The following is a 24,308-nucleotide window of genomic DNA, read 5'->3' on the forward strand; positions in this document are numbered from 1 at the left end:
CATGAGCCATACAAGATATCTAGGCAGGTGGCAAGTCAGCCGTAAGTACCAGGCTGGTTGGAGGGAGAGGGATAGCCAGACGGTCACTGTGACAACACACAAGTAGAGGAAGAGGTCAGGGAGTTTATCAGTGGCCAGATTCCATCAGCCTTGTAGGTCACTGTAAAAATTAGAATTTCTACCCTGGGTGAAATGGGAAACATTTTCAGGGTTTTCAGCAGAGGAAGTTCATAAGCTGTTTTCGTATTTTAAGCGTCTCTCTGGTTGCAATGTGAAGAGACAAAAGAAGAAAAGTGAAATCAAGACGCCATTGCAATAATCCAGGCGAGGCATGATGGCGGATTGGACAATCATGGTGGCAGGTGTAAAAGTAATACGTTTGACATTTAATTCAAGTTGCGGCACTATGACTTGTATTGAATGCGTTGCTAATATGCTTCTGCGGTGGGGGTTTTGCAGCCTGGATTTCAGGGAAGGGTGAGGAAGGAAGAGGGGAAGGATGCTTTGAGGTTACCAAGGAAACAGAACATCATAGATCTGAAAACCTGAGATGACTCTAGGCCTTTAGGCCTCTGGCGCAGCAATAATTCCACAGCTGAGACCACCAGCACTTCCCAAAGACCATGCGCAACAGGCCGGGGTGGGAGCCTATGGAAACCACAGACCTTTCGCAAAGCTGGACAAGCGCATCCCGGGAATCGTAGTTCTGCGCCCCTGCGCAGGCGCATTCAGCTCCCCGCCGCCTTGCGCGCGCAGCTCCTGCAGGACCAGTTTCTAGAAGCTCATTGCGGTGGCGTTGGTCCTGGCTGCGGGTCTTGACGCAGGTAGCGGTTGCCCCTGGCCTCTAGTTTGGGGGCCGAGGCCAGGTTGCCAGTTCTGAGGGCGTACCTGGGGCGGGGTGGGGGCCGAGGGCAGTCTCGCTGTGCACTCCCAACATTGCAGCTTCTGCCGGAGATAAGCACGCTCCTGGATGGAGCTTTCCTCCATCCCTTCCCTGAGCCCACGGTCTTGCAACTTCGCTACTTTGGTATTTTGGGCGGGAAAAGTTATTGTGTGTGCTTGAGGGTAAGGGGGGCTGTACCGAGTATTGCGGAATGTTTAGCAGCATCCCCGGCTCCACTCATTAGGTAGCAGCAGCATCCCTCCTCTCCAGTCGTGATAACCAAAACGTCTTCAGACGTTGCCAAACGCACCCCGTGGGGCAAATCCCTCCCCCCCTCCTCTTTTGAGAACTTCCTTCTGCCTGCGTCATATTTTCACGGAGCCTTTACCGTAAACTCTTGGAGATCGGAACGAGTGTCTTAGCCACTGCAGAGTCCCAGGTGTCCAGAGCGGCTCTAGGTACGTGGTGGGCGCTTAATATTTGGCAGAGGAATAAATGACGTCATGCATAGTGTGCGCGGCACTCTGTGCCCCTCGGAGGTGGGTAATTAATTGACGTTGTAGCTGGAGGAGAGTGTCCTCACTTGTCGCAGTGTAGCCCATCTAAGACATCCAAGACTGTTGTCATTTCTTGAGTGCTTTGTGAGGGTGGGGGTCCCGTCTGACCCGTTCACGTCTGAATCCATAGTCCCTGGTTCCAGATCGTTGTAGATGGTCAGTTATTTGTGGAATGAGAATGCATGCCACACAGGGCAGACTGCGCAGAAGAGTACTTGGGGATCAGAGAAAGCCTCATACAAGAGGTGGCAGTGGAGTCGGGTTTTAAAGAAGGAGCAAGTTTGGTAGAGGAAAAAATGGCAGCATTCCAAGGGGAGGGAATGAATGACTAGTGCAAAGGCAGAAGGGGGTAGAGTTGCTGGAAATGGAGAGATACCTCTTTATGGCTGCAGTGTCCATCTGGGGCAGCTGCAGCTGAAGGTGAGGTCATGAGGACAGGGTTTCAAGATCATCATGTGTGACTTTTGCGTTTGAATTTTGTGTTGAGACAGTTGGGGAATTACAAGACCGTATTTTGCATATTAGAAGAAATCCTTAGGCTTCAGTGTAAGACTGAAATTGAATGAGGCTGTTCTTAGGTAATTTCAGTAGGAGAGAATGGAGAGGTTCTTAGGAAATAAAGCCGCCAGAACTTGGTTATTGATTGTGTGAGAAATTTGAGAGTCAAATATAAATCAGGTTTTTGAGTTGAACAACTGGTGGGGAACTGTGTGGCCATTCACCAAGAGAGGGCAGGAGTGGAGTCAGTTTGGAGCCTCTTATAGCAGTGAGCCTTTTCTGATATGTTTAGCTGATGAGTATCTGAAGAAACTGTTTTCTTGGAAGGTACACACCTTTATTTACCCTCAAGTAACTTCTCAGCTTTTCATGTAACAGAGAAAATCATTCTTTTAATATAGTAGTCAGGCAGGGCAGTTCTACGCCTCTGAGAACGTGTGTGTGTGTGTGTGTGTGTGTGTGTGTGTGTGTGTGTAACAGAACCAAAGAACAATGTTTTTTAGGATTCACAATTTGTTTCACTTACTTTATCTCTTACGTTTCCTGATGGTTTCTGCAGGACCATAAAGTGGATCCTTGGAACACTTGGTATTTTGCTGGAGAGTGCCTGTTGGTGGACTGTGCTGACATTCAGAGTCTAAAAGGAGACTGGATTTCTGTTGGTGATACATACTGCAAGCAGGAGTAGCCTAAACAAGATGACAGCTGTCTCCCCAGATCCTCACACTCTGGTCTCAAGTGAACAGAACAAAGTCCTTAGGATGGAGACTCCCGGGAATCCAGAAGCTCTCATGAAAAGAGACACTGCTGACCCAGAGTCTTTCAGACAGAGGTTCAGGTGGTTTTGTTACTCTGAAGAGGCTGGACCCAGAAAAACTCTGAATCAGCTATGGGAGCTTTGCGTTCAGTGGCTGAGACCAGACATCCACACGAAAGAACAGATTCTAGAGCTTTTGGTGTTTGAGCAGTTCCTGACCATCTTGCCTGGGGAGATCAGGATTTGGGTCAAATCACAACATCCTGAGAGTAGTGAGGAAGTGGTGACCCTAGTAGAGGATTTGACCCAAGTGCTTGAAGAAAAGGAAGGTGAGATTAATAGGTAAAGGGGGGAAGTGGGGGAGATCATCTCAAGATATGACAGTAAACTCCCCAAAAGAGTGTTTTCATTCAGTAAGTGACTTTTGTGCAAAATGAAAGAAGCAAATTACCATATGATACTACACATACGATGTTCCACCGTAATACATCTCATAAAGATTATTATGAAAAGTAAATACATTAAAGTAGTGGGTATATGGAATGAAGGAAATCAGATTTTGTGAGCCTAAGAATTGAAAGAATATTTTAGAGGGTAGTAGGGGAAAGCTTGGGTTTCAGTATGAAAATGTATGTGTGGCTGTCCTCTGTGTTTTAAGAGTATAGGGAAAACTTTTTCTTTGTTTAATCTGATCTTTTTCTCCAGAGTGACAAATATAATAATTTTAGTCTGAGGAGCCCATTTGAAAGGCTGAATTGTTTTTCTCCCCTTCCTAGAACCAGTCTCTCAAGATTCTGTTATTTCCCAAGAGGAGAACCCTGAAGAAGATAAAACTGTTTCTATTCTTCCAAATACTGAGTCCCAGGTAAGCTTCCTTTCACTGGTTTTCATTCTTTTTTTTAAACCATAAATTTTCATTCTTAAGTTAATTTTTAAATTGAGGTCTAGGTGACACCCAGCATTGTGTTAGTTTCAGGTATATAATGTAATGGTTTGATATTTGTGTATATTGTGAAATGACCACCACAGTAAGTCTACTTAATATATATTAACATATATGGCTACAGACCTTTCATTTTTAAGTAAATGCTCACTGAGCTCTTCCTGGGTGTTGTAAAGACACTAGACTAATTCAGACCATCTCCTTTTCCTCTCAGTCTTCACATTCTTAGGGCTCATTCTTCAAATGCTATTTTACTTCAGTTATCAGAATTGGTCATAAGTCTGACTCTAATAAGCTCAAAGTTATTTACTAAAATCCAGCAATTATTCTTCATAAGACTGGTCAGGTGGAAATAGAATTATATTTCCTGAACATGACCAAAAAACACATCTGGATAGTGTTGCAAAATAAAAAGCAGTCCTCACAATACCATTAAAAAGATGAGGATGTCTCACCTTACTATATTAATGAGTATTTTCTGAATATTTTAGCCAATCCAGTGTGATAAGAAACAAGTGAGGTAAGTATGGATATGGAAGAAGATGTATATTATTTACAGATAATGTAGTCTTTTTGGAAAACCTCAGAGAATCAACTGAACATGTACTGAAACCCATTTAGTGGCTGAGAAAAGTAGCTGATTACAAATCAATGTTTTCTATATACCAATAATTTTCAGGAAGAAAAATTCTTACTCACAGTGGTAAATAATAGTGCCCTAGTAGCCTGGTCAGAGAAGGCAATGGCACCCGACTCCAGTACTCTTGCCTGGAAAATCCCATGGGCGGAGGAGCCTGGTAGGCTGCAGTCCATGGGGTTGCCAAGAGTCGGACACGACTGAGCGACTTCACTTTCACTTTTCACTTTCATGCATTGGAGGAGGAAATGGCAACCCACTCCAGTGTTCTTGCCTGGAGAATCCCAAGGACAGGGGGGCCTGGTAGGCTGCTGTCTATGGGGTCGCACAGAGTCAGACACGACTGAAGTGACTTAGCAGTAGCAGCAGTAGCCTGGTAATAGCTCTGATTACCAGGTAATGGCTCTGAGTAGACATGTATCAGGGACATATCTCCCTGATGTACATCCACTTCCTTGTCTCTGGAACCTGAGAATGTTACTTTACCTGGAGGAGAGGTCTTTGCAGATGTGATAAAATAAGGATTGGTCATATGAGGACGTTATTCTGGATTGTGTGGGTGGGCCCTCAGTGACATTAAAGTGTACTTAGAGTTTGAACACAGGAACAGGAGAAAGCGATGTGAAGATTGGAATGATAAGGCTGCAAACCAAGGAACACCATGGAATGCTGGCAACTAAGGAACCTGGAAGAGGCAAGGAATGGATTCTCCCTCAGAGGGCCCAGTTCCACCAACATCTGGATTTCAGACTTCTGGTCTCCAGACTTCGGGAAAATAAATTTCTGTTTTCTTAAACCACCAGAGTTATGGTAATTTGTTACAGCAGCCACAGGAAAGCTACTACCAGTGCTAATAGCCACTCTGCGGTACTGCCTCTCAAAATGTCTTGCTATAGAGGATGCTATGAAAAGTGTATTGTAACGATTAATTGTGCTTGTTTATAATTTAAAGTAATTGTAAGTGTATGTTATTGAACACAGATCCTTGTTTGACTGTGAGAAAGTAATTGCTACTTAGAATTGAGAGGGTAACAGGCAGGAAGGCCAGGGGTCTCCAAATGGAGGAAATAGGGTGCAAGTGTCAGGCAGTTTTATCTCTCATAAGAGGAAGGAGGAAACAAACTGGTGATATTTTTTTCCTTCTCTATACAAATTTAAAAGGAGGTTTCTCTTAAAATACTGTGTTGCCATAATGACACCTGGTTTCACTTGAAGTTAACTATTTTCAAACCTTGAGTTAACCAATGCATTTTTCTTATGAAAATGTTTGTCTTAAGCTATGTTAATGTACTATACATTTACCCCAGACTCTGTCTTAAGTCACTTCTACCTAATGGCTCAGAACCTACTTGACCAGTAAGTTATACTCAGATATTGTTCCCCCAATCTATGTAAATGAAACTATTTGTATGGTAATCTACCCTTCTGCAACATTAAAGTCAATCGTTTAATGGGCCAGGATGAATCATCTGGTGCCAACATTATCCCAAAATGCATCTTATGGATAAGGGGCCTGGTGCCATTCTGAGTTTTAAGACATTCCTTTCTTTCATTAACAGACTGCTAGCATTGGAGAAGGAAATGGCAACCCACTCCAATGTTCTTGCCTGGAGAATCCCAGGGACAGAGGAGCCTGGTAGGAGGCCATCTATGGGGTCGCACAGAGTTGGACACGACTGAAGCAACTTAGCAGCAGCAGCAGCAGTGATTATATAACATCCAGCTGAAGACTAGCAGGGGGGTACTCTTTCTGCCCCCTTCTGATGCCTATGTCAGAAGCTTTTTCTGTCTCCTTTATACTTTAATAAAACTTTATTACACAAAAGCTCTGAGCGATCAGGCCTCATCTCTGGCCCTGGTTTGAATTCTTTCCAGAGGCCAAGAATCCTGGTGTCGTTTCATTCAGCAACAACTTTTCAGAATCAACTGGAAATTATAATTTGGAATGTAGTCAGTGATGTTACTTTTTCATGTTTAAAGCTTATAGAACTTATATTGATTCTGCAGATTTTGGGACTGGGAAATGTAATTTGTGTTCTTCATTTAATATTTTCTGTTAATTCTAGAAATCAGCATGTTAGGGCAAATTTGATCAATGTTAGTCATTCCAGAGAATCCTTGTATAGCATTTCACACCAAGGACTGAATGGAAAAGGAGGGGATTGTATCATAATCTTGTTCTATATCACTTGTTATGGTCGTATAATAGCTACCTTGTAGTTTGCTTGCAAATTCTTAAAGACTTGAAAACCATCACATCTATTACTTTTCTGAATTCTTAGGATCTGTTTGGGAGAAACACAATGCACACAGGCTGTCTTTGGTGTTCTAGGAATCCATGACACTCAAAGATGTGGCTGTCACCTTTTCCAGAGGAGAGTGGAGGAAACTGGAACCTTCTCAGAAGGAGATATATAAGGAAGTGCTGCTGGAGAACTATAGGAACCTAGAATTTCTGGGTAAAGACACCTCTTCATGATTTAGTGTCTAAACTGAGTATCTTTTTGTCCGCTAACATTGGAAGATAAGTGCTATTAAAGGTTTTAGCTGAGTTTATGGGAGTCATATGCCTAAACCTTAAAATGGGTCCTAAAAATGTACTTTTATATAGTGTTTTCTAAAAAAAAAAGTATCTTGGCTCCATTGAACTGAAAATGTTGAGCACCATTTTGCTGCCATCAAGGCCATACCTTGCCCAATTTTCTCCTCAAATTGCAGTGCTGAAGTCTACTTTTGACAACTTCTTCTCTTCCCTGAAGAACTAAAGGCTATGAATGTTGGAATGTCTTTGTTTTAGACAAAAAAAAAAGACATTTTCTATTTTCTCTGAACAGGCTTTCCAGTTTCCAAGTTAGATTTGGTTTCCCAGCTGAAGTGGGCTGGACTACCACGGCTGCTGCAAAAAGAAGTCTCCAAAGGCTGTAGACCAGGTGAGTTGGTGAAAAGTAGAGAAGGACATTGAAACAGTTGCCTACCAAGTCATTTGAAAGAGGTTGTGAAATGTTGGGTGGACTACGTGCTAATATAGATGATGAAAATTTCTGCCTTGCCTTCCTGGAATATTCATTTTAATAGGAGAGACACTCAGTTTGGGTCCTCTGAGAAGGATGCCAAGATTGGCCCCATCAGAGACTTACTGAGGGGAATAATTCCAGGGACTGGAAGAGGCTGGGATTGCTATGAAGGTGATGCAGGTCTGATACCTGTGACAGGAGAGGGAAGGAAGGAAGGCTGAGTCGGAAGAGTCTTAGATTGAAGTGCAGGTTGAGAAGATTTTAGTAAAGCCAAAAATGAACCTCCCTGACAAAGTCATCTAGCAGAGTCGTATGCCTCACAGAAATGGGCCCAAGTGTAATTGCCGTTCTTGTCATTGACTGGGAGCACCTCTAGTGAAGTGGCCTTGGTGTGATGCTGTGGTGGAGTCAGTGAGCATCAACAGGGGCTATCAAGTGCCCCAGAGGAGATTTGAAGGGCAAATTTCCGTGGATGCTATAGATACAGAAATCAGGACAAAATGTGTTTATAATGGGATGTACACTATAATGATGGTGACTGCAGCCATGAAATTAAAAGACGCTTACTCCTTGGAAAAAAGTTATGACCAACCTAGATAGTATATTCAAAAGCAGAGACATTACTTTGCCGACTAAGGTCCGTCTAGTCAAGGCTATGGTTTTTCCTGTGGTCACGTGTGGATGTGAGGGTTGGACTGTGAAGAAGGCTGAGTGCCAAAGAATTGATGCTTTTGAACTGTGGTGTTGGAGAAGACTCTTGAGAGTCCCTTGGACTGCAAGGAGATCCAACCAGTCCATTCTGAGGGAGATCAACGCTGGGATTTCTTTGGAAAGAATGATGCTAAAGCTGAAGCTCTAGTACTTTGGCCACCTCATGCGAAGAGTTGACTCATTGGAAAAGACTGTGATGCTGGGAGGGATTGGGGTCAGGAGGAGAAGGGGACGACCAAGGATGAGATGGCTGGATAGCATCATGGACTCGATGGATGTGAGTCTGAGTGAACTCCGGGAGATGGTGATGGACAGGGAGGCCTGGCGTGCTGCGATTCATGGGGTTGCAAAGAGTCAGACGTGACTGAGCGACTGAACTGAACTGAACTGACACTATAATGATGGCATGTATAAGGAGCAATGGGAAAACATAGGAGCAAGGGGATAATTAACAATTGAATCTTGAAGAATAAGTAGGAATTCATCCAGTGGACAGCATGTTTACTATAATCCAGTTTTGTTAAGAAAAAAACATACATATATATGTATGTCTAAATGTATAGATACGGGTTTTTACTATTAACATTTGGAGAGCATTCATGTTAATACTTGGAGAAGGCAATGGCACCCCACTCCAGTACTCTTACCTGGGAAATCCCATGGACAGAGGAGCCTGGTGGGCTGCAGTCCATGGGGTCGCTAAGAGTCGGACACAACTGAGCCACTTTACTTTTACTTTTCACTTTCATGCATTGGAGAAGGAAATGGCAACCCACTCCAGTGTTCTTGCCTGGAGAATCCCAGGGACAGGGGAGTCTGGTGGACTGCCATCTATGGGGTCGCACAGAGTCGGACACGACTGATGCGACTTACCAGCAGCAGCAGCAGCATGTTAATACTGGTTATCTTTGAGGAATTACATTTTTTCTTTATTCTTCTCTTTCTTAAACGTTAATAATGAATCTTCACTAGATTTTTAAAAATTACAATAAATGATTATTTATACATCAGTGGCTCAGACAGTAAAGAATCTACACCTACAATGCAGGGGACCCAGGTATGATCCTAGCATCAGGAAGATCCCCTCGAGGAGGGAATCTACCCACTCCAGTATTTTTGCCTGGAGAATTCCATGGACAAAGAAGCTTGGTGGGCTACAGTCCGTGGGGTCTCAGAGTAGGACACAACTGAGTGAGTAATGCTTACACTTTCACTATATATCAATACTTTAGTTTAAGAAAAAACAGTAATTTACTTTGCTTTTTGTTGTTCAGTTGCTCATTCCTGTCTGATTCTCCTACCCCGCGGACTGCAGCATGCCAAACTTCTCTGTCCTTCACCATCTCTTGGAGCTTGCTCACACTCATATCTTTTCATCCAACCATCTCATCCCCTGTCCTCCTCTTTTCCTCCTGCCTTTAATCTTCCCCAGCATCAGGGTCTTTTCCAATGAGTTGGCTCTTTGCATCAGGTGGCCAAAATATTGGAGCTTCAGCATCAGTCCTTCCAATGAATATTTAGGGTTTATTTCCTTTTGGATTGATTGGTTTTATCTCCTTGCAGTCCAAGGGACTCTCAAGAGCCTTCTTCAACACTTTTCTCTAGTCCATCTTCCTTTTTTTTTTTATTTGCCATGAGCTGTAATTTTGGATCTAACTGGCACCCCTTCTTCAGTCACAATGAAAGTGAAAGTTGCTCAGTCGTGTCCAACTCTGAGAGCCCATGGACTGTACATCCATGGAATTCTCCAGGCCAGAATACTGGAGTGGGTAGCCTTTCTCTTCCCCAGGGGATCTTTCCAGCCCAGGGATCGAACCCAGGTCTCCCACATTGCAGGTGGATACTTTTATCAGCTGAACCACAAGGGAGGCCCAGGAATACTGGAGTGGGTGGCCTATCCTTTCTCCAGCAGATCTGCCCGACCCAGGAATAGAACTAGGGTCTCCTGCATTGCCGGCAGATTCTTTACCAACTCAGCTATCAGAGAAGCCCCCCCTTCTTCAGTTAAATTGCCAGTAAAGAAGGTCAGGAAAACAGCTTTAGAATTTGGGTTGGGGGAGACATATGCATGGAGAAACTGGGATAGTAGAGGGAGGTTTAGGGCTGAACCCCTCAGGAGTAACTGCCTGGCCCTTACAGGAAGAAGATGGAGACTTAGATGTCATCCCTAGAAGCCATCTTGTTGTTGGGGAGATGCCAACCACAGTCCCAGGTGCAGGGGGTGCCCTGGGCCTCCAGGACCAGACCTTGGGCCAGAGCCGTGTACCTGCTGGGGTCGTTGGGCTCATAGACTGACAGTACCCTCTCCACAATTAGCCCTGCATTTAAGTCAACCTCTTGGCTATTTACAGTGTAATTACATGAATAAAGGAAAGCAGTTGTCTTCCTATGTTTAAGTAACATCTGGTAGAGTAGTTTTGAAAACGGAATCTAAAACTGTTCTGAGTAAAATTTAGCAGCATTGGTATAAATACATGCCTCTCCTCCCAAGCTGCTTATGTAAAAGAAGTATCATTTAGATGTGTAGTTATTTCAGTTCAGTTCAGTCACTCAGTCACGTCTCTTTGCAATCCCATGAACTGCATGCCAGACCTCCCTGTCCATCACCAACTCCCAGAGTTTACTCAAACTAATGTCCACTGAGTCGGTGATGCCATACAACCATCTCATCCTCTGTTGTCCCCTTCTCCTCCTGCTCTCAATCTCTTCCCAGCATCAGGTCTCATCTTTTCTAGTGAGTCACCCCTTCGCATCAGGTGGCCAAAGTATTGGAGTTTCAGCTTCACCATCAGTCCTTCCAGTGAACACCCAGGACTGATTTCCCTTAGGATGGACTGGTTGGATCTCCTTGCAGTCCAAGGGACTCTTTTCAAAGAGTCTTCTCCAACACAGTTCAAAAGCATCAATTCTTCGACACTCAGCTTTCTTCACAGTCCAACTCTCACATCCATACATGACTACTGGAAAAACCATAGCCTTGACTAGACAGACCTTTGTTGACAAAGTAATGTCTCTGCTTTTTAATATGCTGTCTAGGTTGGTCATAACTTTCCTTCTAAGGAGTAAGTGTCTTAATTTCATGGCTGCAGTCACCATCTGCAGTGATTTTGGAGCCCCCCAAAATAAAAGTCAACCACTGTTTCCACTGTTTCCCCATCTATTTGCCATGATGTGATGGGACCGGATTAAAAGTCAGTTATAACTTACTGGTGAAAAAGTTTTTGACAGACAAAGCCATAATCAATAGCCATGATTTATAAAAAGCTCATGCAGATCAGTAAGGAACTGTTGAGTCTGTTAGAAAAAATAAGCTAAGAACTTCAACAGATAGCTGACCAGAGTAACTGAAAGAAAGAAACTTTAAATAGCTATGAACATGAAAAAAACGTTCCAAGTCACTGGTCAGCAATGTAAGTTACATTTAAAAAACACTATTTGTTATGAATCAAATTTGCAAAGGTTTAGAGAAAAAGCATTTGACCAGCGATGAGTAATCAAGTACTTTTAATAATGTATTGTCTGGTGATAGAACTTTTCTACCCATCGGTTCAGTCACTTTTATGACTGACTTATGAGGAAATATTAATCATTTGATAAACATTCCATACATAAATAATTAACATTGATATGATGGATTATTATATAACTCATAAAAATTATCTATATGAAGAATTAACCAATGAGATGGGAAAGAATTATGAAAAAAGTAACTACATATTATACACATAGATTTTCTATCCTAAAATATGTAGAAAATTTCTAGAAAAAATCAGAATTTTTAATAATGGCTAACTTCCAGGTAATAGGATTTTTTATTTTATTGTCTTTATTTTTTTGAAAAGCACTCGTTAGCACTTAATGAACCTCCATCCATGTAGCATCAAGCTACCAGGACAGCACCCTTAATCTTCTCCTCAGCTCTTCTGCTAAAGAATTTGGCCTTCAGTGGGATGGGCTGTTTTGGGAGCTTTCTCTTCCCCAGAACTCAATATAGTAGCCCCAGTGTACCACATCATGAGAGAAGCAACTCCTATTTTTCATATCAACTCACTCACTCAGGTCCATAGTTTATCCAGGTTGACATTTGGGCAAAAGCTCTGGTTCCTTGCTAAGTGGTAATGCCTCATACCAACTTTCCCAAAATTAGGGTAGTGTAACATTTGTCCTTTAGTTGTGTCTGACTCTTTGCTACCCCATAGACTGTAGCCCACCAGACTCCTCTGTCCATGGAATTCTCCTGGCAAGAATACTGAAGTGGGTAGCCATTTCCTTCTCTAGGTGGTCTTCCCAGCTCAGGGATCAAACCTGGGTCTCCCACATTGCAGGCAGATTCTTTACTATCTAAGCCACCAGGGAAGCCCAACATTACCTGGGTGATATTTGTCAAAATTGATCCTGTGGTAACACATGCCACCAGTGTTACCCTGGCCTCCAGGAGGTTTCCAGTGTTTGCTGTGCCTGTGGTTCATGTGGCCCTTAATTTTCCAGATCTTCCTTAGTCTGGATGGCATGTCAGCAACTGAGACCATAGAGGGAAGTCCCCATGAAGTCTTCAGAGCTGTCCAGCGTTTTGTATTTTATAGTTGTCTGGTTAAAAATCAATCTTATGAAAGTGATACTGTAAGCTCATGATTAAGAGCCATGATGAAAGAAAACATAAAAAAGAGCCAAGCTGAATGATAAATAAAGGAATTAATAAAGGAATTCAAGATTCAGACCTTATTTTCTTGGGCTCCAAAATCATTGCAGATGGTGACTGCAGCCATGAAATTAAAAGATGCTTGCTCCTTGAAAGAAAAGCTATGACAACGTATTAAAAAGCAGAGACATTACTTACTGACAAAGGTCTGTATAGTCAAAGCTTTGGTTTGTCCAGTAGTCATATATGGATGTGAGAGTTGGGCCATAAAGCTGACCACTGAGGAATTGATGCTTTTGGACTGTGGTGTTGGAGAACACTCTGGAGAGTCCCTTGGACTGCAAGGAGATCCAACCAGTCCATCCTAAAGGAAATCAGTCCTGAATACTCATTGAAAGGGCTGATGCAGAAGCTGAAACTCCAATACTTTGGCCACCTGATGCAAAGAACTGACTCATTTGAAAAAGACGCTGATGCTCGGAAAGATTGAAGACAGGAGGAGAAGGGGACAACAGAGGATGAGGTGGTTAGATGACATCACCAACTCTGTGGACATGAGTTGGAGCAAGCTTTGGGAGTTGGTGATGGATAGGGAAGCCTTTTGTGCTGCAGTTCAGGGGTCACAAAGAGTCAGATACAACTGAGCAACTGAACTGAACTGAAGATTCAGAGAGGGGCACAGACCTTGAGAGTATGGCATTAGAGACTCTGGGACTTGAACCCTAGGCCTTACCAGATTTTTATATTTGTGATAGTGAAGGTGCACCAGAGTTGAATTCTAGGCAGTCTGAAGCATTAAGACTGAGAAAACAGGACTGAGAATGCAGTCCTGTCATGGACAATAAATAGATGCTTGGTTAGAGTATCTGCAAGGTTGGTAGGGGCCTGGTGGCTCAGTGGTAAGGAATCCGTCTGCCAATTCAGGAGATGCAAGTTTGGTTCCTGGATTGAGAAGATCCCCTGGAGAAGGAAATGGAAACCCACTTCATTATTCTTGCCTGGAAAATCCCATGGACAGAGGAGCATAGTCCATGGGATGCAAAAGAGTTAGACACAACTTAGGAACTAAACAACAAGGTTGGTAGGGCCAGATGGGTGGTAACCTTTGAAAATCTAACATAGGTGGTGGTGCATGTTTGTGATGTGGTTAACATTGTCTATAAACTTAGTGGTATTAGGCTGCTTTGAGGAGAGGCAGTGTGGTATAGGGATGGGATCAAAAGAGTGGGCTTTTATGTCAGTCTGGGTGGCTCTAGCACTTACATGTGACCTTGGGTAAGTGAATTATATTCACTCTGTGTGATTAGTTGCCATATCTATAAACCAGGGATTATGACAGATCCTACTTCATAGGGTTATTGTGAAAATTAAGTGACATTCAAGTAAATTCCTTGGTATGGGACCTGGCATTTGGTTCAGTTCAGTTCAGTCGCTCAGTCGTGTCCGACTCTTTGCAACCCCATGAATCGCAGCACGCCAGGCCTCCCTGTCCATCACCAACTCCCGGAGTTCACTCAGACTCACGTCCATCGAGTCAGTGATGCCATCCAGCCATCTCATCCTCTGTCATCCCCTTCTCCTCCTGCCCCCAATCCCTCCCAGCATCACAGTCTTTTTCCAGTGAGTCAACTCTTCAGATGAGGTGGCCAAAGTAATGGAGCTTCAGCTTTAGCATCATTCTTTCCAAAGAAATCCCAGCGTTGATCTCCTTCAGAATGGACTGGTTGGATCTCCTTGCAGTCCAAGGGACTCTCAAGAGTCTTCTCCAACACCACAGTTCAAAATCATCAATTCTTCGGCGCTCAGCCTTCTTCACAGTCCAACTCTCACATCCATACATGACCACAGGAAAAACCATAGCCTTGACTAGATGGACCTTTGTTGGCAAAGTAATGTCTCTGCTTTTGAATATGCTATCTAGGTTGGTCATAACTTTTCTTCTAAGGAGTAAGCGTCTTTTAATTTCATGTTTGCAGTCACCATCTGCAGTGATTTTGGAGCCCCCAAAAATAAAGTCTGACACTGTTTCCCCATCTATTTCCCATGAAGTGATGGGACCGGATGCCATGATCTTAGTTTTCTGAATGTTGAGCTTTAAGCCAACTTTTTCACTCTCCTCTCACTTTGATCAAGAGGCTTTTTAGTTCCTCTTCACTTTCTGGCATTTGGTAATTATTCAGTAAACACTTGCACTATCATATTACTATTTGGAAAGAGAATAAATTGATGTAAGGAGAGTAAGTTTGAACCTATTACAGAAATTTGAAACAAGGGTGAGAACTTGGATCTCTAACTATAAAGCACAAACCTATCATCTTCCTCAGTATATTTCCTAAACTCTCAGTTCCCTCAGTTTCCCCATGTCACTTTTCCCTTCACTACTTTATGAGACTCTGAAAATTTTTCCAGGCCCTGTTTCTTACAGTTTCTGTTGTCTCTGTTCCTAGTCCCAAATGCAGTAGCTTTCTTTATTGCAAACAAGAAATACTCTGTTTGTTATTTCTTTCAGAGTGTGAACTTGGTGGTGGATTGAAGGAATCTGGTGGAAGTCAAGATGTTCTTATGGAAGAATCGACTTTGGATAAAATAATAGAAAGGTATCTAATGAGTAGCGATTGTGACTCTGTGGGAGAATCCTGGAAACATTATGGCAGATTCGAGGATGGTTGTAGCAATAGGGAACATTCACAAGGACAAATCACACAGAAGAAAACTCATGGGAGAGGCAGTAAGGGTGAAGAATTTGACCCAGAAAGGAGTCCCTTTGGAAGTAGCTTCAAACCACCTTCCGATCTAATTAAACATCTGAGAGTCTACTTAAGGAAGAAATCTCGGAGGTACAATGAAGGCAAGAAACCCTTCAGTTTTCATTCAGACCTTGTTCCAAACCGCAAAGAACACAGTGGTGAAAAGCCAAGGAAATGTAACGAAGGCAGAAAAGCTTTAAGTCACTCTTCTTCTCGGACTGAACATCAGAAACATCAGAAAAGCCGTGGGGGGGAGAAGTCTCAGAAGTGTAGTAACTGTGGAGTAGCCTTTACTCAAAGCTCATCCCTCAGTAAGAAAAACTCCTCTACGTGTGAAAAATGTTTGAAAGATTTAGGTCAAGATACATCCATAGATAAAGACGAGGGAACTGAGACTGGAGAAGGAACCCATAAATGCAGCAAATGTGGAAAAGCCTTTGGCTATAGCGCCTCACTCACCAAGCATAGGAGAATTCACACTGGGGAGAAACCCTACATGTGCAATGAGTGTGGAAAAGCCTTCAGTGACAGCTCATCTCTCACACCACACCACCGAACTCACAGTGGAGAGAAGCCCTTCAAGTGTGATGACTGTGGGAAATCTTTTACCCTAAGCGCCCACCTCATTAAACATCAGAGAGTTCACACTGGTGAAAAACCCTATAAATGTAAAGACTGTGGGAGGCCCTTCAGTGACAGTTCATCTCTTATTCAGCATCAGCGAATTCACACTGGAGAAAAACCCTACACATGTAACAACTGTGGAAAATCCTTTAGTCACAGCTCATCCCTTTCCAAACATCAGAGAATTCATACTGGAGAGAAACCCTATAAATGTGGTGAGTGTGGGAAAGCCTTCAGACAGAATTCTTGCCTTACCCGACATCAGAGGATTCACACTGGAGAAAAACCATATTTGTGTAATGATTGTGGGATGACTTTTAGCCATTTTACATCTGTAATTTATCATCAGAGGCTTCATTCGGGAGAAAAACCCTACAAGTGTACCCAGTGTGAGAAAGCCTTCCCTACCCATTCACTCCTCAGCCGTCATCAGAGAATTCACACGGGTGTCAAGCCTTATAAATGTAAGGACTGTGGAAAATCCTTCAGTCAGAGTTCGTCTCTCAATGAACATCATCGGATTCATACTGGAGAGAAACCCTATGAATGTAACTACTGTGGGGCAACCTTTAGCCGGAGCTCAATCCTTGTAGAACACCTGAAAATTCATACTGGAAGGAGGGAGTATGAATGCAATGAGTGCGAGAAAACATTCAAAAGTAATTCTGGCCTCATCAGGCATCGGGGATTTCACTCTGCAGAATAATTCTTGGAAATATAGTAAGGTACGGGATGTGGGTTTACACAGTTCTCCCTCATTAAAAACCTAGGGTGTAAACTACCACTGCATTGATTAGTAGGAAATTTAGTCACAGTGGTCCCTTATTAAAAACCTGGGGTGTATACTGCCACAGCATTGATTAGTAGCTGCAGCTTTGGTGGGCTGGCAGCTAGGAAAAGTATCGTTTTGTCATTTACCCTTCTTTGCAAGGATGTCAACTTTTGGTAGAGAGTGACAAAGCGTTGGTAAAGTCTGTGGAAAGAGGGGAAACTAGCATGTTGAAATAATCCTAAAAGGCCAAATGTGAATATAAAAATCAGGGGAGGGGTACAGGGGACCCACCTTACTAACCTGTTTTTTTTCAGACTTCTTTCTCTCCTAGCTTCCCCTTCTACTGCCATGTAGTGTTACAGAAAGAGGACCTTACTGCAGTCAGGTAACTTGAGTTCTGTCCCAGTTTGCCAACTAACTCACTGTATAACCTTGGATAAATCATTTGACCTTTCTGAATTTTCATTTCTTTACTGGTAAAATGAAGGAGTGGGACTAATTATTTCTAAGGTTTCTTTCACTCCCTCCCTCCCTCTCTTCCTTCTTTTTCTACCTCTGATAACCTCTGAAGCTGTGGTAATAAGTTAAAACATTTTTGATTCATTGGCATTTCCAGTTTCTCTAGTGTAATAGAAAATAACTCATTTAAACTACTGAACTTCTGGCATAGTGAGAATGCAGTATGCTTTTAAAATATTTGATGCTGGAACTGCTCAAAAGCTATGCATGGATCAAGTCAGTAGAGGTCAAACAAGTTTGCCATCAGGAAATGTCTTGATTGGACAAAGCACCCCAACCCCCGTGTTTGCTCTGGATGTTGGCCCTGAGGACTGGGAAATTAAATGGCATATTCCAGGCTGTCTCAGCCGTGAGAGTGTAACTGTCCTAGGAAAACAGACAAGGGACTGGGAGGGGATTGGGAAATGGGTACTGAAAACAGCTATTTTGGATGGATTGTCTTTTGCAAGATAGAGTTCTATTTTTAAAAGTTTGTCTATAGTAAGTACAGTTTCCTGTAATCAGAGTGTAAACATTTTTGTGTGGCAAAGGTCACAAGCTAAGATTGGGCCCTTTGATATGTCTTAGTTGGTCTGCATGGTGTGTGTGTGTGCACATGTGTAAGTAGTTGTCACCATTTAAAAATTAGGAAATTTCATACCAAAAAGAAATTTGTCTTGAAAAGTTACTGGGCTGACAACAATGGACCCATATTTCTGTGGGGTAGTCAACTGGTTTTGGGTATCGGCTGCCACCTTTAGAGGGGGAATCTATTCTTGCAAAGTTCTGTCATTCATCTAACCTGACTTGCCCCCTGTAAGAAGCTGATATTATGATCCCCTACCACCTGGAGATTACCTGTCCTAAAACCTAAAGAGATTTTGTAGTAAAATTCAGGAAAAGAATGTAAAAATGATACAGAATAAATTTTCAATCAAGTTTTCCTTTATGAAATCAGACTTGAAAGGAATAGATGTTAGTGTGTTATTCCTTAAAAATATTAGTGGTGGAATCTGAATGATAATCTTTAACTGTGAAAAAGGAACTGAAAATCCTGGGTCAGTCAGATTTGGGTCTCAAGTTGTAGGATCCTGAAGCAGCCCCAATGACCACATGGTACAGAGTTCCTAAAGTTGAAATTTGAGGCAGCTCTTAAGAACGAAATGGGTAAACTTTCAGGTTATGGAAGTGAAGACATGCTTAATGGTCATCTGAGATTCAGCAATATTTGCTGGGATTTAATGGGTTTAGTTTGCAGTGCTACCTCTGGATAATGGTTTTGGTTTCTTCCTTGTCTCCTTCCCCAGGGTAGCTCAACTATTGCTGAGTGATAAATTGGTCTGTATAGTTACTTCTAAATGGACCAGCCAGAGACATTCTAGACATGGAAGGAATATGGCTTATCAGAGTTATTCACCCCGGTTGAAATTTTTTTGTGAAAAGATGAAAATCCTGATTTCTTTTCTGGAAAGATACAATCTATAGAGAGAATTAAATATGTAAAAATCTTGAGAAGAGGCTTGTTCCAGGATGTTTACTTGTTACTTTCCCCAACATCCGTAAGAGGATGCTTTATATCTGTACCAGTTGGGAGTCTGGAACATAAACCTGTTTTTTGGTTTTTTTTATAGTTTTATTGAGATATAAATTACATATTGTGGAAGTCATTCAAGTGTATAATTCAGTGAGTTTTAACAAATTCAGTGAACTGTACAGTTGGCAACACAGTCTGTTTTTAGAACATTTTAGCACCTTAATAAGATCCCTCACACCCATTTGCAGTAATCCCATTCCCACCCTGATCCCAGGTAACCACTAACCAGTCTACTCTCTGTCTCTGTAGAGTTGCCTTTTCTGAACATTTTATATACATGTAATCGTATGTGGTCTTTTTTAGTTGTTCATTAACTTGTATCTAAGTTCATTCGTGTTATTTTCTAAATTCATGTGTATTGTAGCATATCAGTATTTTAATCCTTTTTATTGTCAAATAATAGCTGATTGGATGGATGTGCCATATTTTGTACATTTCACCAGTTGAAGGACATGTGGGTTGTTTCCCATTTGGGGCTGTGAAAAATAATGCTGCTCTGAACATTAGCATGCAAGTCTTTGTGTGGACATAATGTTTTCACTTTTCTTAGATGCCTGAGTTGCTGGATTATATGGTAAATTTTTGTTTTAACTATTTTAAGAAGTTGCCAAGTTGTTTTCCAAAGTGACTGCATTATTTTAAATTCTGGACTTTAGTGTGTGAGGGTTCTTGATGAGGTTATATCCTCACCAACCCTTGTTAATTGTTCATCTTTTTAAAACATTTTATTATAGCTAATATGGTGATTGAAGTGGTATCTCTTTGGGGCTAATGGTATTGAGGATCTTTTCATATGTTCATTAGCTGTTCATGTACCTTCTTTGGTGAAATATGTTGCCCACTTAAAAAATTAAGTTATTATTAACGTATAGATCTTTTTATTCTACAGTAAGTCCTTTATCTAGTATGAGCTTTCTAAATACCATGTACTAGCCACAGGGCAACCTCCAATCCTCCTGTACAGCTTTTATCAAAAGCTTGGTTTCAGTAATTGCTTATATAAGATTGCCTAAGGATATTTAATCTGGCCTATTATCTAAATACTTAAATTCATTTTGGAGTTATATCAAACAGTCAAAAGGTTTTAAACGTCTTTTGATTCCTTATAGAATTTTTTTTATTAACCTGTGTTATGCTCTTTATCTGTTACCCATTTTACTTTAAAATGAAGAGCTGGCATTTTAAAATGTTTCCTCTTTATGAGTTTCTATTGAAGAAATTTCTTTGTAGTCTCAGGAAAAGACAAGGCTTCTCTTGTCAATGAATTCACTTTTATTTACTTATTTTAGAATTTTTTTGTAATGTGGTAAAATATATATAACATAAAATTGGCCATTTTAACTCTTCTGAGATGTATAATTTAATGGCATTAAATATGTTCATGTTCTTTCTCACGCATCCCCACCATACATCTCTAGAACTTTTCCATCGTCCCTAACTGAAATTCACTCGTTAACCAGTAACTCCTCATTCTCCCCTCCCCCAAGCCCTTGGTAAGTACCATTCTACTTTCTGTCTATGAATTTGACTATTCTAAACCCTTCGTATTGGAGAAGGCAATGGCACCCCACTCCAGTACTCTTGCCTGGAAAATCCCATAGACGGAGGAGCCTGGTAGGCTGCAGTCCATGGGGTCGCCAAGAGTCGGACACGACTGAGCGACTTCACTTTCACTTTTCACTTTCATACATTGGAGAAGGAAATGGCAGCCCACTCCAGTGTTTTTGCTTGGGGAATCCCAGGGACGGGGGAGCCTGGTGGGCTGCCATCTATGGGGTCGCACAGAGTCGGACATGACTGAAGTGACTTAGCAGCAAACACTTCGTATAAAAGAAATCATTCAATACTGTCCTTCCGTGTCTGACTTGTTTCACTTAGCATCTTTTTAAGGTTCATATTATAGCATGTGCCAGAATTTCATTTTTTCATTATTTTAATGCTAAATAGTATTCTTTTGTAAATAGACCACATTGTTTGCTTATGCATTCATCTTTCAGTGGTCATTTAAGGTTATTGCCATCTTTTGGCTGTAATTAACACTGCTATGAACAGTGGTTTGCAAATATTGTTTGAGTCCCTGCATATTGTTTGAGATATGGAATTACTGGATGGTTCATCCATGTCTTAGTGTATGACAGGATTTCCTTCCTTTTTTAAGGATGAGTAATTTTCCATTGTATGTATATGCCACGTTTTATTTATCCATTCATCCCTCAGTACACATTTAAGTTGCTTCTACCTCTTTGACTTGTGAATAATGCTGCAGTGAACATGGGTGTGCAGGTATATCTATTTCCAGCCTTCTCTTTATATACAGAAGCAAGATTGCTAAATCATGATAGTTCTATTTTTAATTATTTAAGGAACTTCCCTGCTGTTTTCTATTGCAGTTGCACCCATTTCACACTCTTAGCAACAGTGCTTAAAGGGTTCCTGTTTATCCACATCCTTGCAACACTTAACTATTTTCTGTATTTTTGATAGTGGCCATCCTGATGGTTGTGAGATGGTATCTTAGAGTTTAGATTTGCATTTCTCTGATGATTGGTGATGTTGAACATCTTCTTATATTCCTGTTAGACATTTGTATGTCTTCTTTAGAGACATGTCTGTTCAAGTCCTTTGCCCATTTTTTAAATGAAAAATTTCATTTCCTGTTCCACTCTTTCATTGTTTTCATTGTTTTCTTTGCTGTGCCGAAGTTTTGTAGGTTGGATACAGTCCATTTGACTGTTCTTGCTTAAATTGCTTGTGCTTTTGGTGTCATATCCGAGAAATCATTGCTAGACCCAGTGTTGTGAAATTTTCCCCCTGTATTTTCTTTTAGGACTTTTATAGTTTCAGATCTTATGTTTAGATCGTTAATCCATTTTGAGTTAATTTTTGTGTGTGGTATAAAATAAGGGTCCATCTTCATCCTTTTGTCTTTAGGTATTTGGTTTTCCAAGCACCATTTGTTTCTACATTGTGTAGTCTTTGTACCCCTGTTGAAAATCATTTGGCCGTAAGTACTAGTGCATTTCTGGGCTCTCTATTCCATTGGTCTGTATGTCTTTATGCCGGTACCATACTGTTTTAGTTACTGGAGCTTTGTCATACACTTTGCAATTAGGACATGTGAAAAAACCTCTAGCATTTTTCTTCTTTCTTAAAATAATTTTGGCTATTTGGGGGTAAAGATTCCATATGAATTTGTGGGTGGTTTCCCTTGTTTCAGTAAAAAATCACTTGGGATAGTATAAATATTTTAACATACTAAGTCTTCAGGCCCATAAATATGAGATGTATTTCCATTTATTTGTGTCAACTGTTCTTTCAGCAGTGTTTTGTAGTTTCCAGTATACAAGTCTTTTACTTCCTTGTTTAAGTTCATTCCGTAGTATTTTATTCTTTTTAATGATAGTGTAAATGGAACTGTTTTCTTAATTTCCTTTCTGGATTTTTCAGTCACTGTATAGAAATGCAACTTATTTGTAAATTTTGGTTTTATATTCTATCACTTTGGCTGTATTTGCTTATTAGTTCTAACAATTTTTGTGTGTGTGTGTTTGTGTGTCTGTGTGATGTTTAGAGTTTTCCACATATAGGATCACGTCATCTGTGAAAAGAGATATTATTTCTTTCTTCCTAAGTTGGATGGTTTTTATTTCTTTATTTTGCTTGATTGCTGTGGCTAGGACTCAATTACTGTGTTGAGAAGAAGTGGCTAAAGTAGGTATCCTTGTCTTACTACTAATGTTAGAGGAACAGGTTTCTCTTTTTTACCATTGAGTACGATGCTAGCTGTGATCTTTTCATTAATGAACTTTATTATATTGAGATAATTTCCTTCTATTCCCTAGTTGAGTAAATTTTCCTTTATTTCTTGCTAGATTTGCTAGATACAAAATCCTCAACGAACTGTGGGTTGTTTTTTTTTTTTTTTTTTCCCTTTATGCACTTTAACTAAATCAACCCACCCACTTCTGGTCTCCAAGGTCTCTGAGAAGAAATCAGATAGTTTCATTGAGGTTCCTTTTTATAAAATAAGTTTTTCTTCTTGCTTCTTTCAGGGTTCTTTGTCTTTGGGTTTTGACAGTTTGATTATAATTTGTCTAGATTTTTGTATTTTTGTGTTTACAAGCATACCTTGGAGATATTGTGGGTTCATTTCCAGACTGCTGTAATAAAGCAAATATTTCCTAAATTGGTTCACAGGAGTTTTTAGTTTCCTGGTGCATATAAAAGTTATGTTTACACTCTACTGTAGCCTATTATTGACAATTATGTGATAACATTATGTCTAAAAAACCAATTGTGTGTGCTCAGTTTAAAAAACACTTTGTTGCTAAAAAATATACATCTGAGCCTTTAGCAGATCATAATCTTTTTGCTGGTGGAGGGTCTTGCCTTGTTTTTAGGTGCTGACTGATCCAGGGTAGTGGTTGTTGAGTTGGGATGGCTGGGGCAATTTCTTAAAATAAGGCAGCATTGAGGTTTGCTGCATCAGTTGACTCTCCTTTTCATGAACAGTTTCTTGGTAGTGCTCAGTCTCAGTGCTGTGTGATAACATTTTACACCACACTAGAGCTTTCAAAACTGGAGTCAGTCCTTTCAAACCTTGCTGCTGCTTTATCAAGTAACTTTATATATAGATGATATTCTAAATTCTTTGTTGTCCTTTTAACGGTCTTCACCAGGAATAGATTCCATCTCAAGAAACCATTTTCTTTACTCATCCAGAAGAAGCAACTCCTCATCCATTAAAGTTTTAAATTGCAGCAATTCTGCCCCATTTTGAGGATCCATCTCTGCTTCTAGTTCTCTTCTGTTTCCACCACATCTGCAGTTCCTCCACTGAAGTTTTGAGCCCCTCATGGTCACTCATGAGGGTTGAAATAAACTTCTTCCACCTGTTGTTCGTGTTGATATTTTGGCTTCGTCCCATGCATCACATGAGGGTTCCCTGGTGGCTCAGATGGTAAAGAATCTGCCTCCAGTGCGGGAGACCTGGGTTTGATCCCTGGGTCAGGATCCCCGGGAGAAGGGAACGGCAACCCACTCCAGTATTCTTACCTGGAAAATTCCATAGACAGAGGATCCTGGAAGGTAGGCTACAGTCCACGGGGATCACAAATTGTTGAACACAACTGAGTGACTAACACTTTCATTTTCATGCATAACAAATGTTCTTAGTGGCATCTAGAATAGTGAATCCTTTCCAGAAGGTTTCAGTTGACTGTACCTGGATCCATCAGAAACACCCATCTCCCATCAAGTCATCTTCTGTTAATTCCTCTGGTGTGGTGTCTACTAGCTCTTAAATTTTCCCAAGATTGTATCTTGAAACCTTTCACCCCCCCACCTTTTTGCCATAACCCCAGTCTCTTTCATCATTTCCTTGGTTGGCTCTGTCGTAAGTTCTATGAGGTCATGTACATCTGGACAGCAGTTT

General features: G+C 41.2%; 1 protein-coding gene across 1 annotated transcript; it reads left to right on the forward strand.

Moving 5' to 3' along the window:
• Positions 1-406: 406 nt before the first annotated feature.
• Positions 407-16,716, forward strand: ZNF483 (zinc finger protein 483). Its single transcript, XM_052644563.1, has 6 exons — positions 407-477; positions 2,621-3,024; positions 3,472-3,560; positions 6,608-6,734; positions 7,110-7,193; positions 15,194-16,716. Exons 1-6 carry the CDS (start codon positions 407-409, stop codon positions 16,714-16,716), a joined length of 2,298 nt encoding a protein of 765 aa, XP_052500523.1.
• Positions 16,717-24,308: the final 7,592 nt, after the last annotated feature.

The sequence above is a fragment of the Budorcas taxicolor genome, chromosome 8 (genome assembly GCF_023091745.1).
Source record: "Budorcas taxicolor isolate Tak-1 chromosome 8, Takin1.1, whole genome shotgun sequence".
In the NCBI taxonomy this organism is placed as follows: Eukaryota; Metazoa; Chordata; class Mammalia; order Artiodactyla; family Bovidae; genus Budorcas; species Budorcas taxicolor.

Bases quoted from the DNA above. Each gene is read 5' to 3' on its own strand.
- ZNF483 (XM_052644563.1), top strand. From the start codon at position 407: ATGACTTGTATTGAATGCGTTGCTAATATGCTTCTGCGGTGGGGGTTT. The intron at 478-2,620 runs GTGAGGAAGGAA...TACTGCAAGCAG, and splicing joins AGCCTGGATTTCAGGGAAGG to GAGTAGCCTAAACAAGATGA. The intron at 3,025-3,471 runs GTGAGATTAATA...TCCCCTTCCTAG, and splicing joins AGTGCTTGAAGAAAAGGAAG to AACCAGTCTCTCAAGATTCT.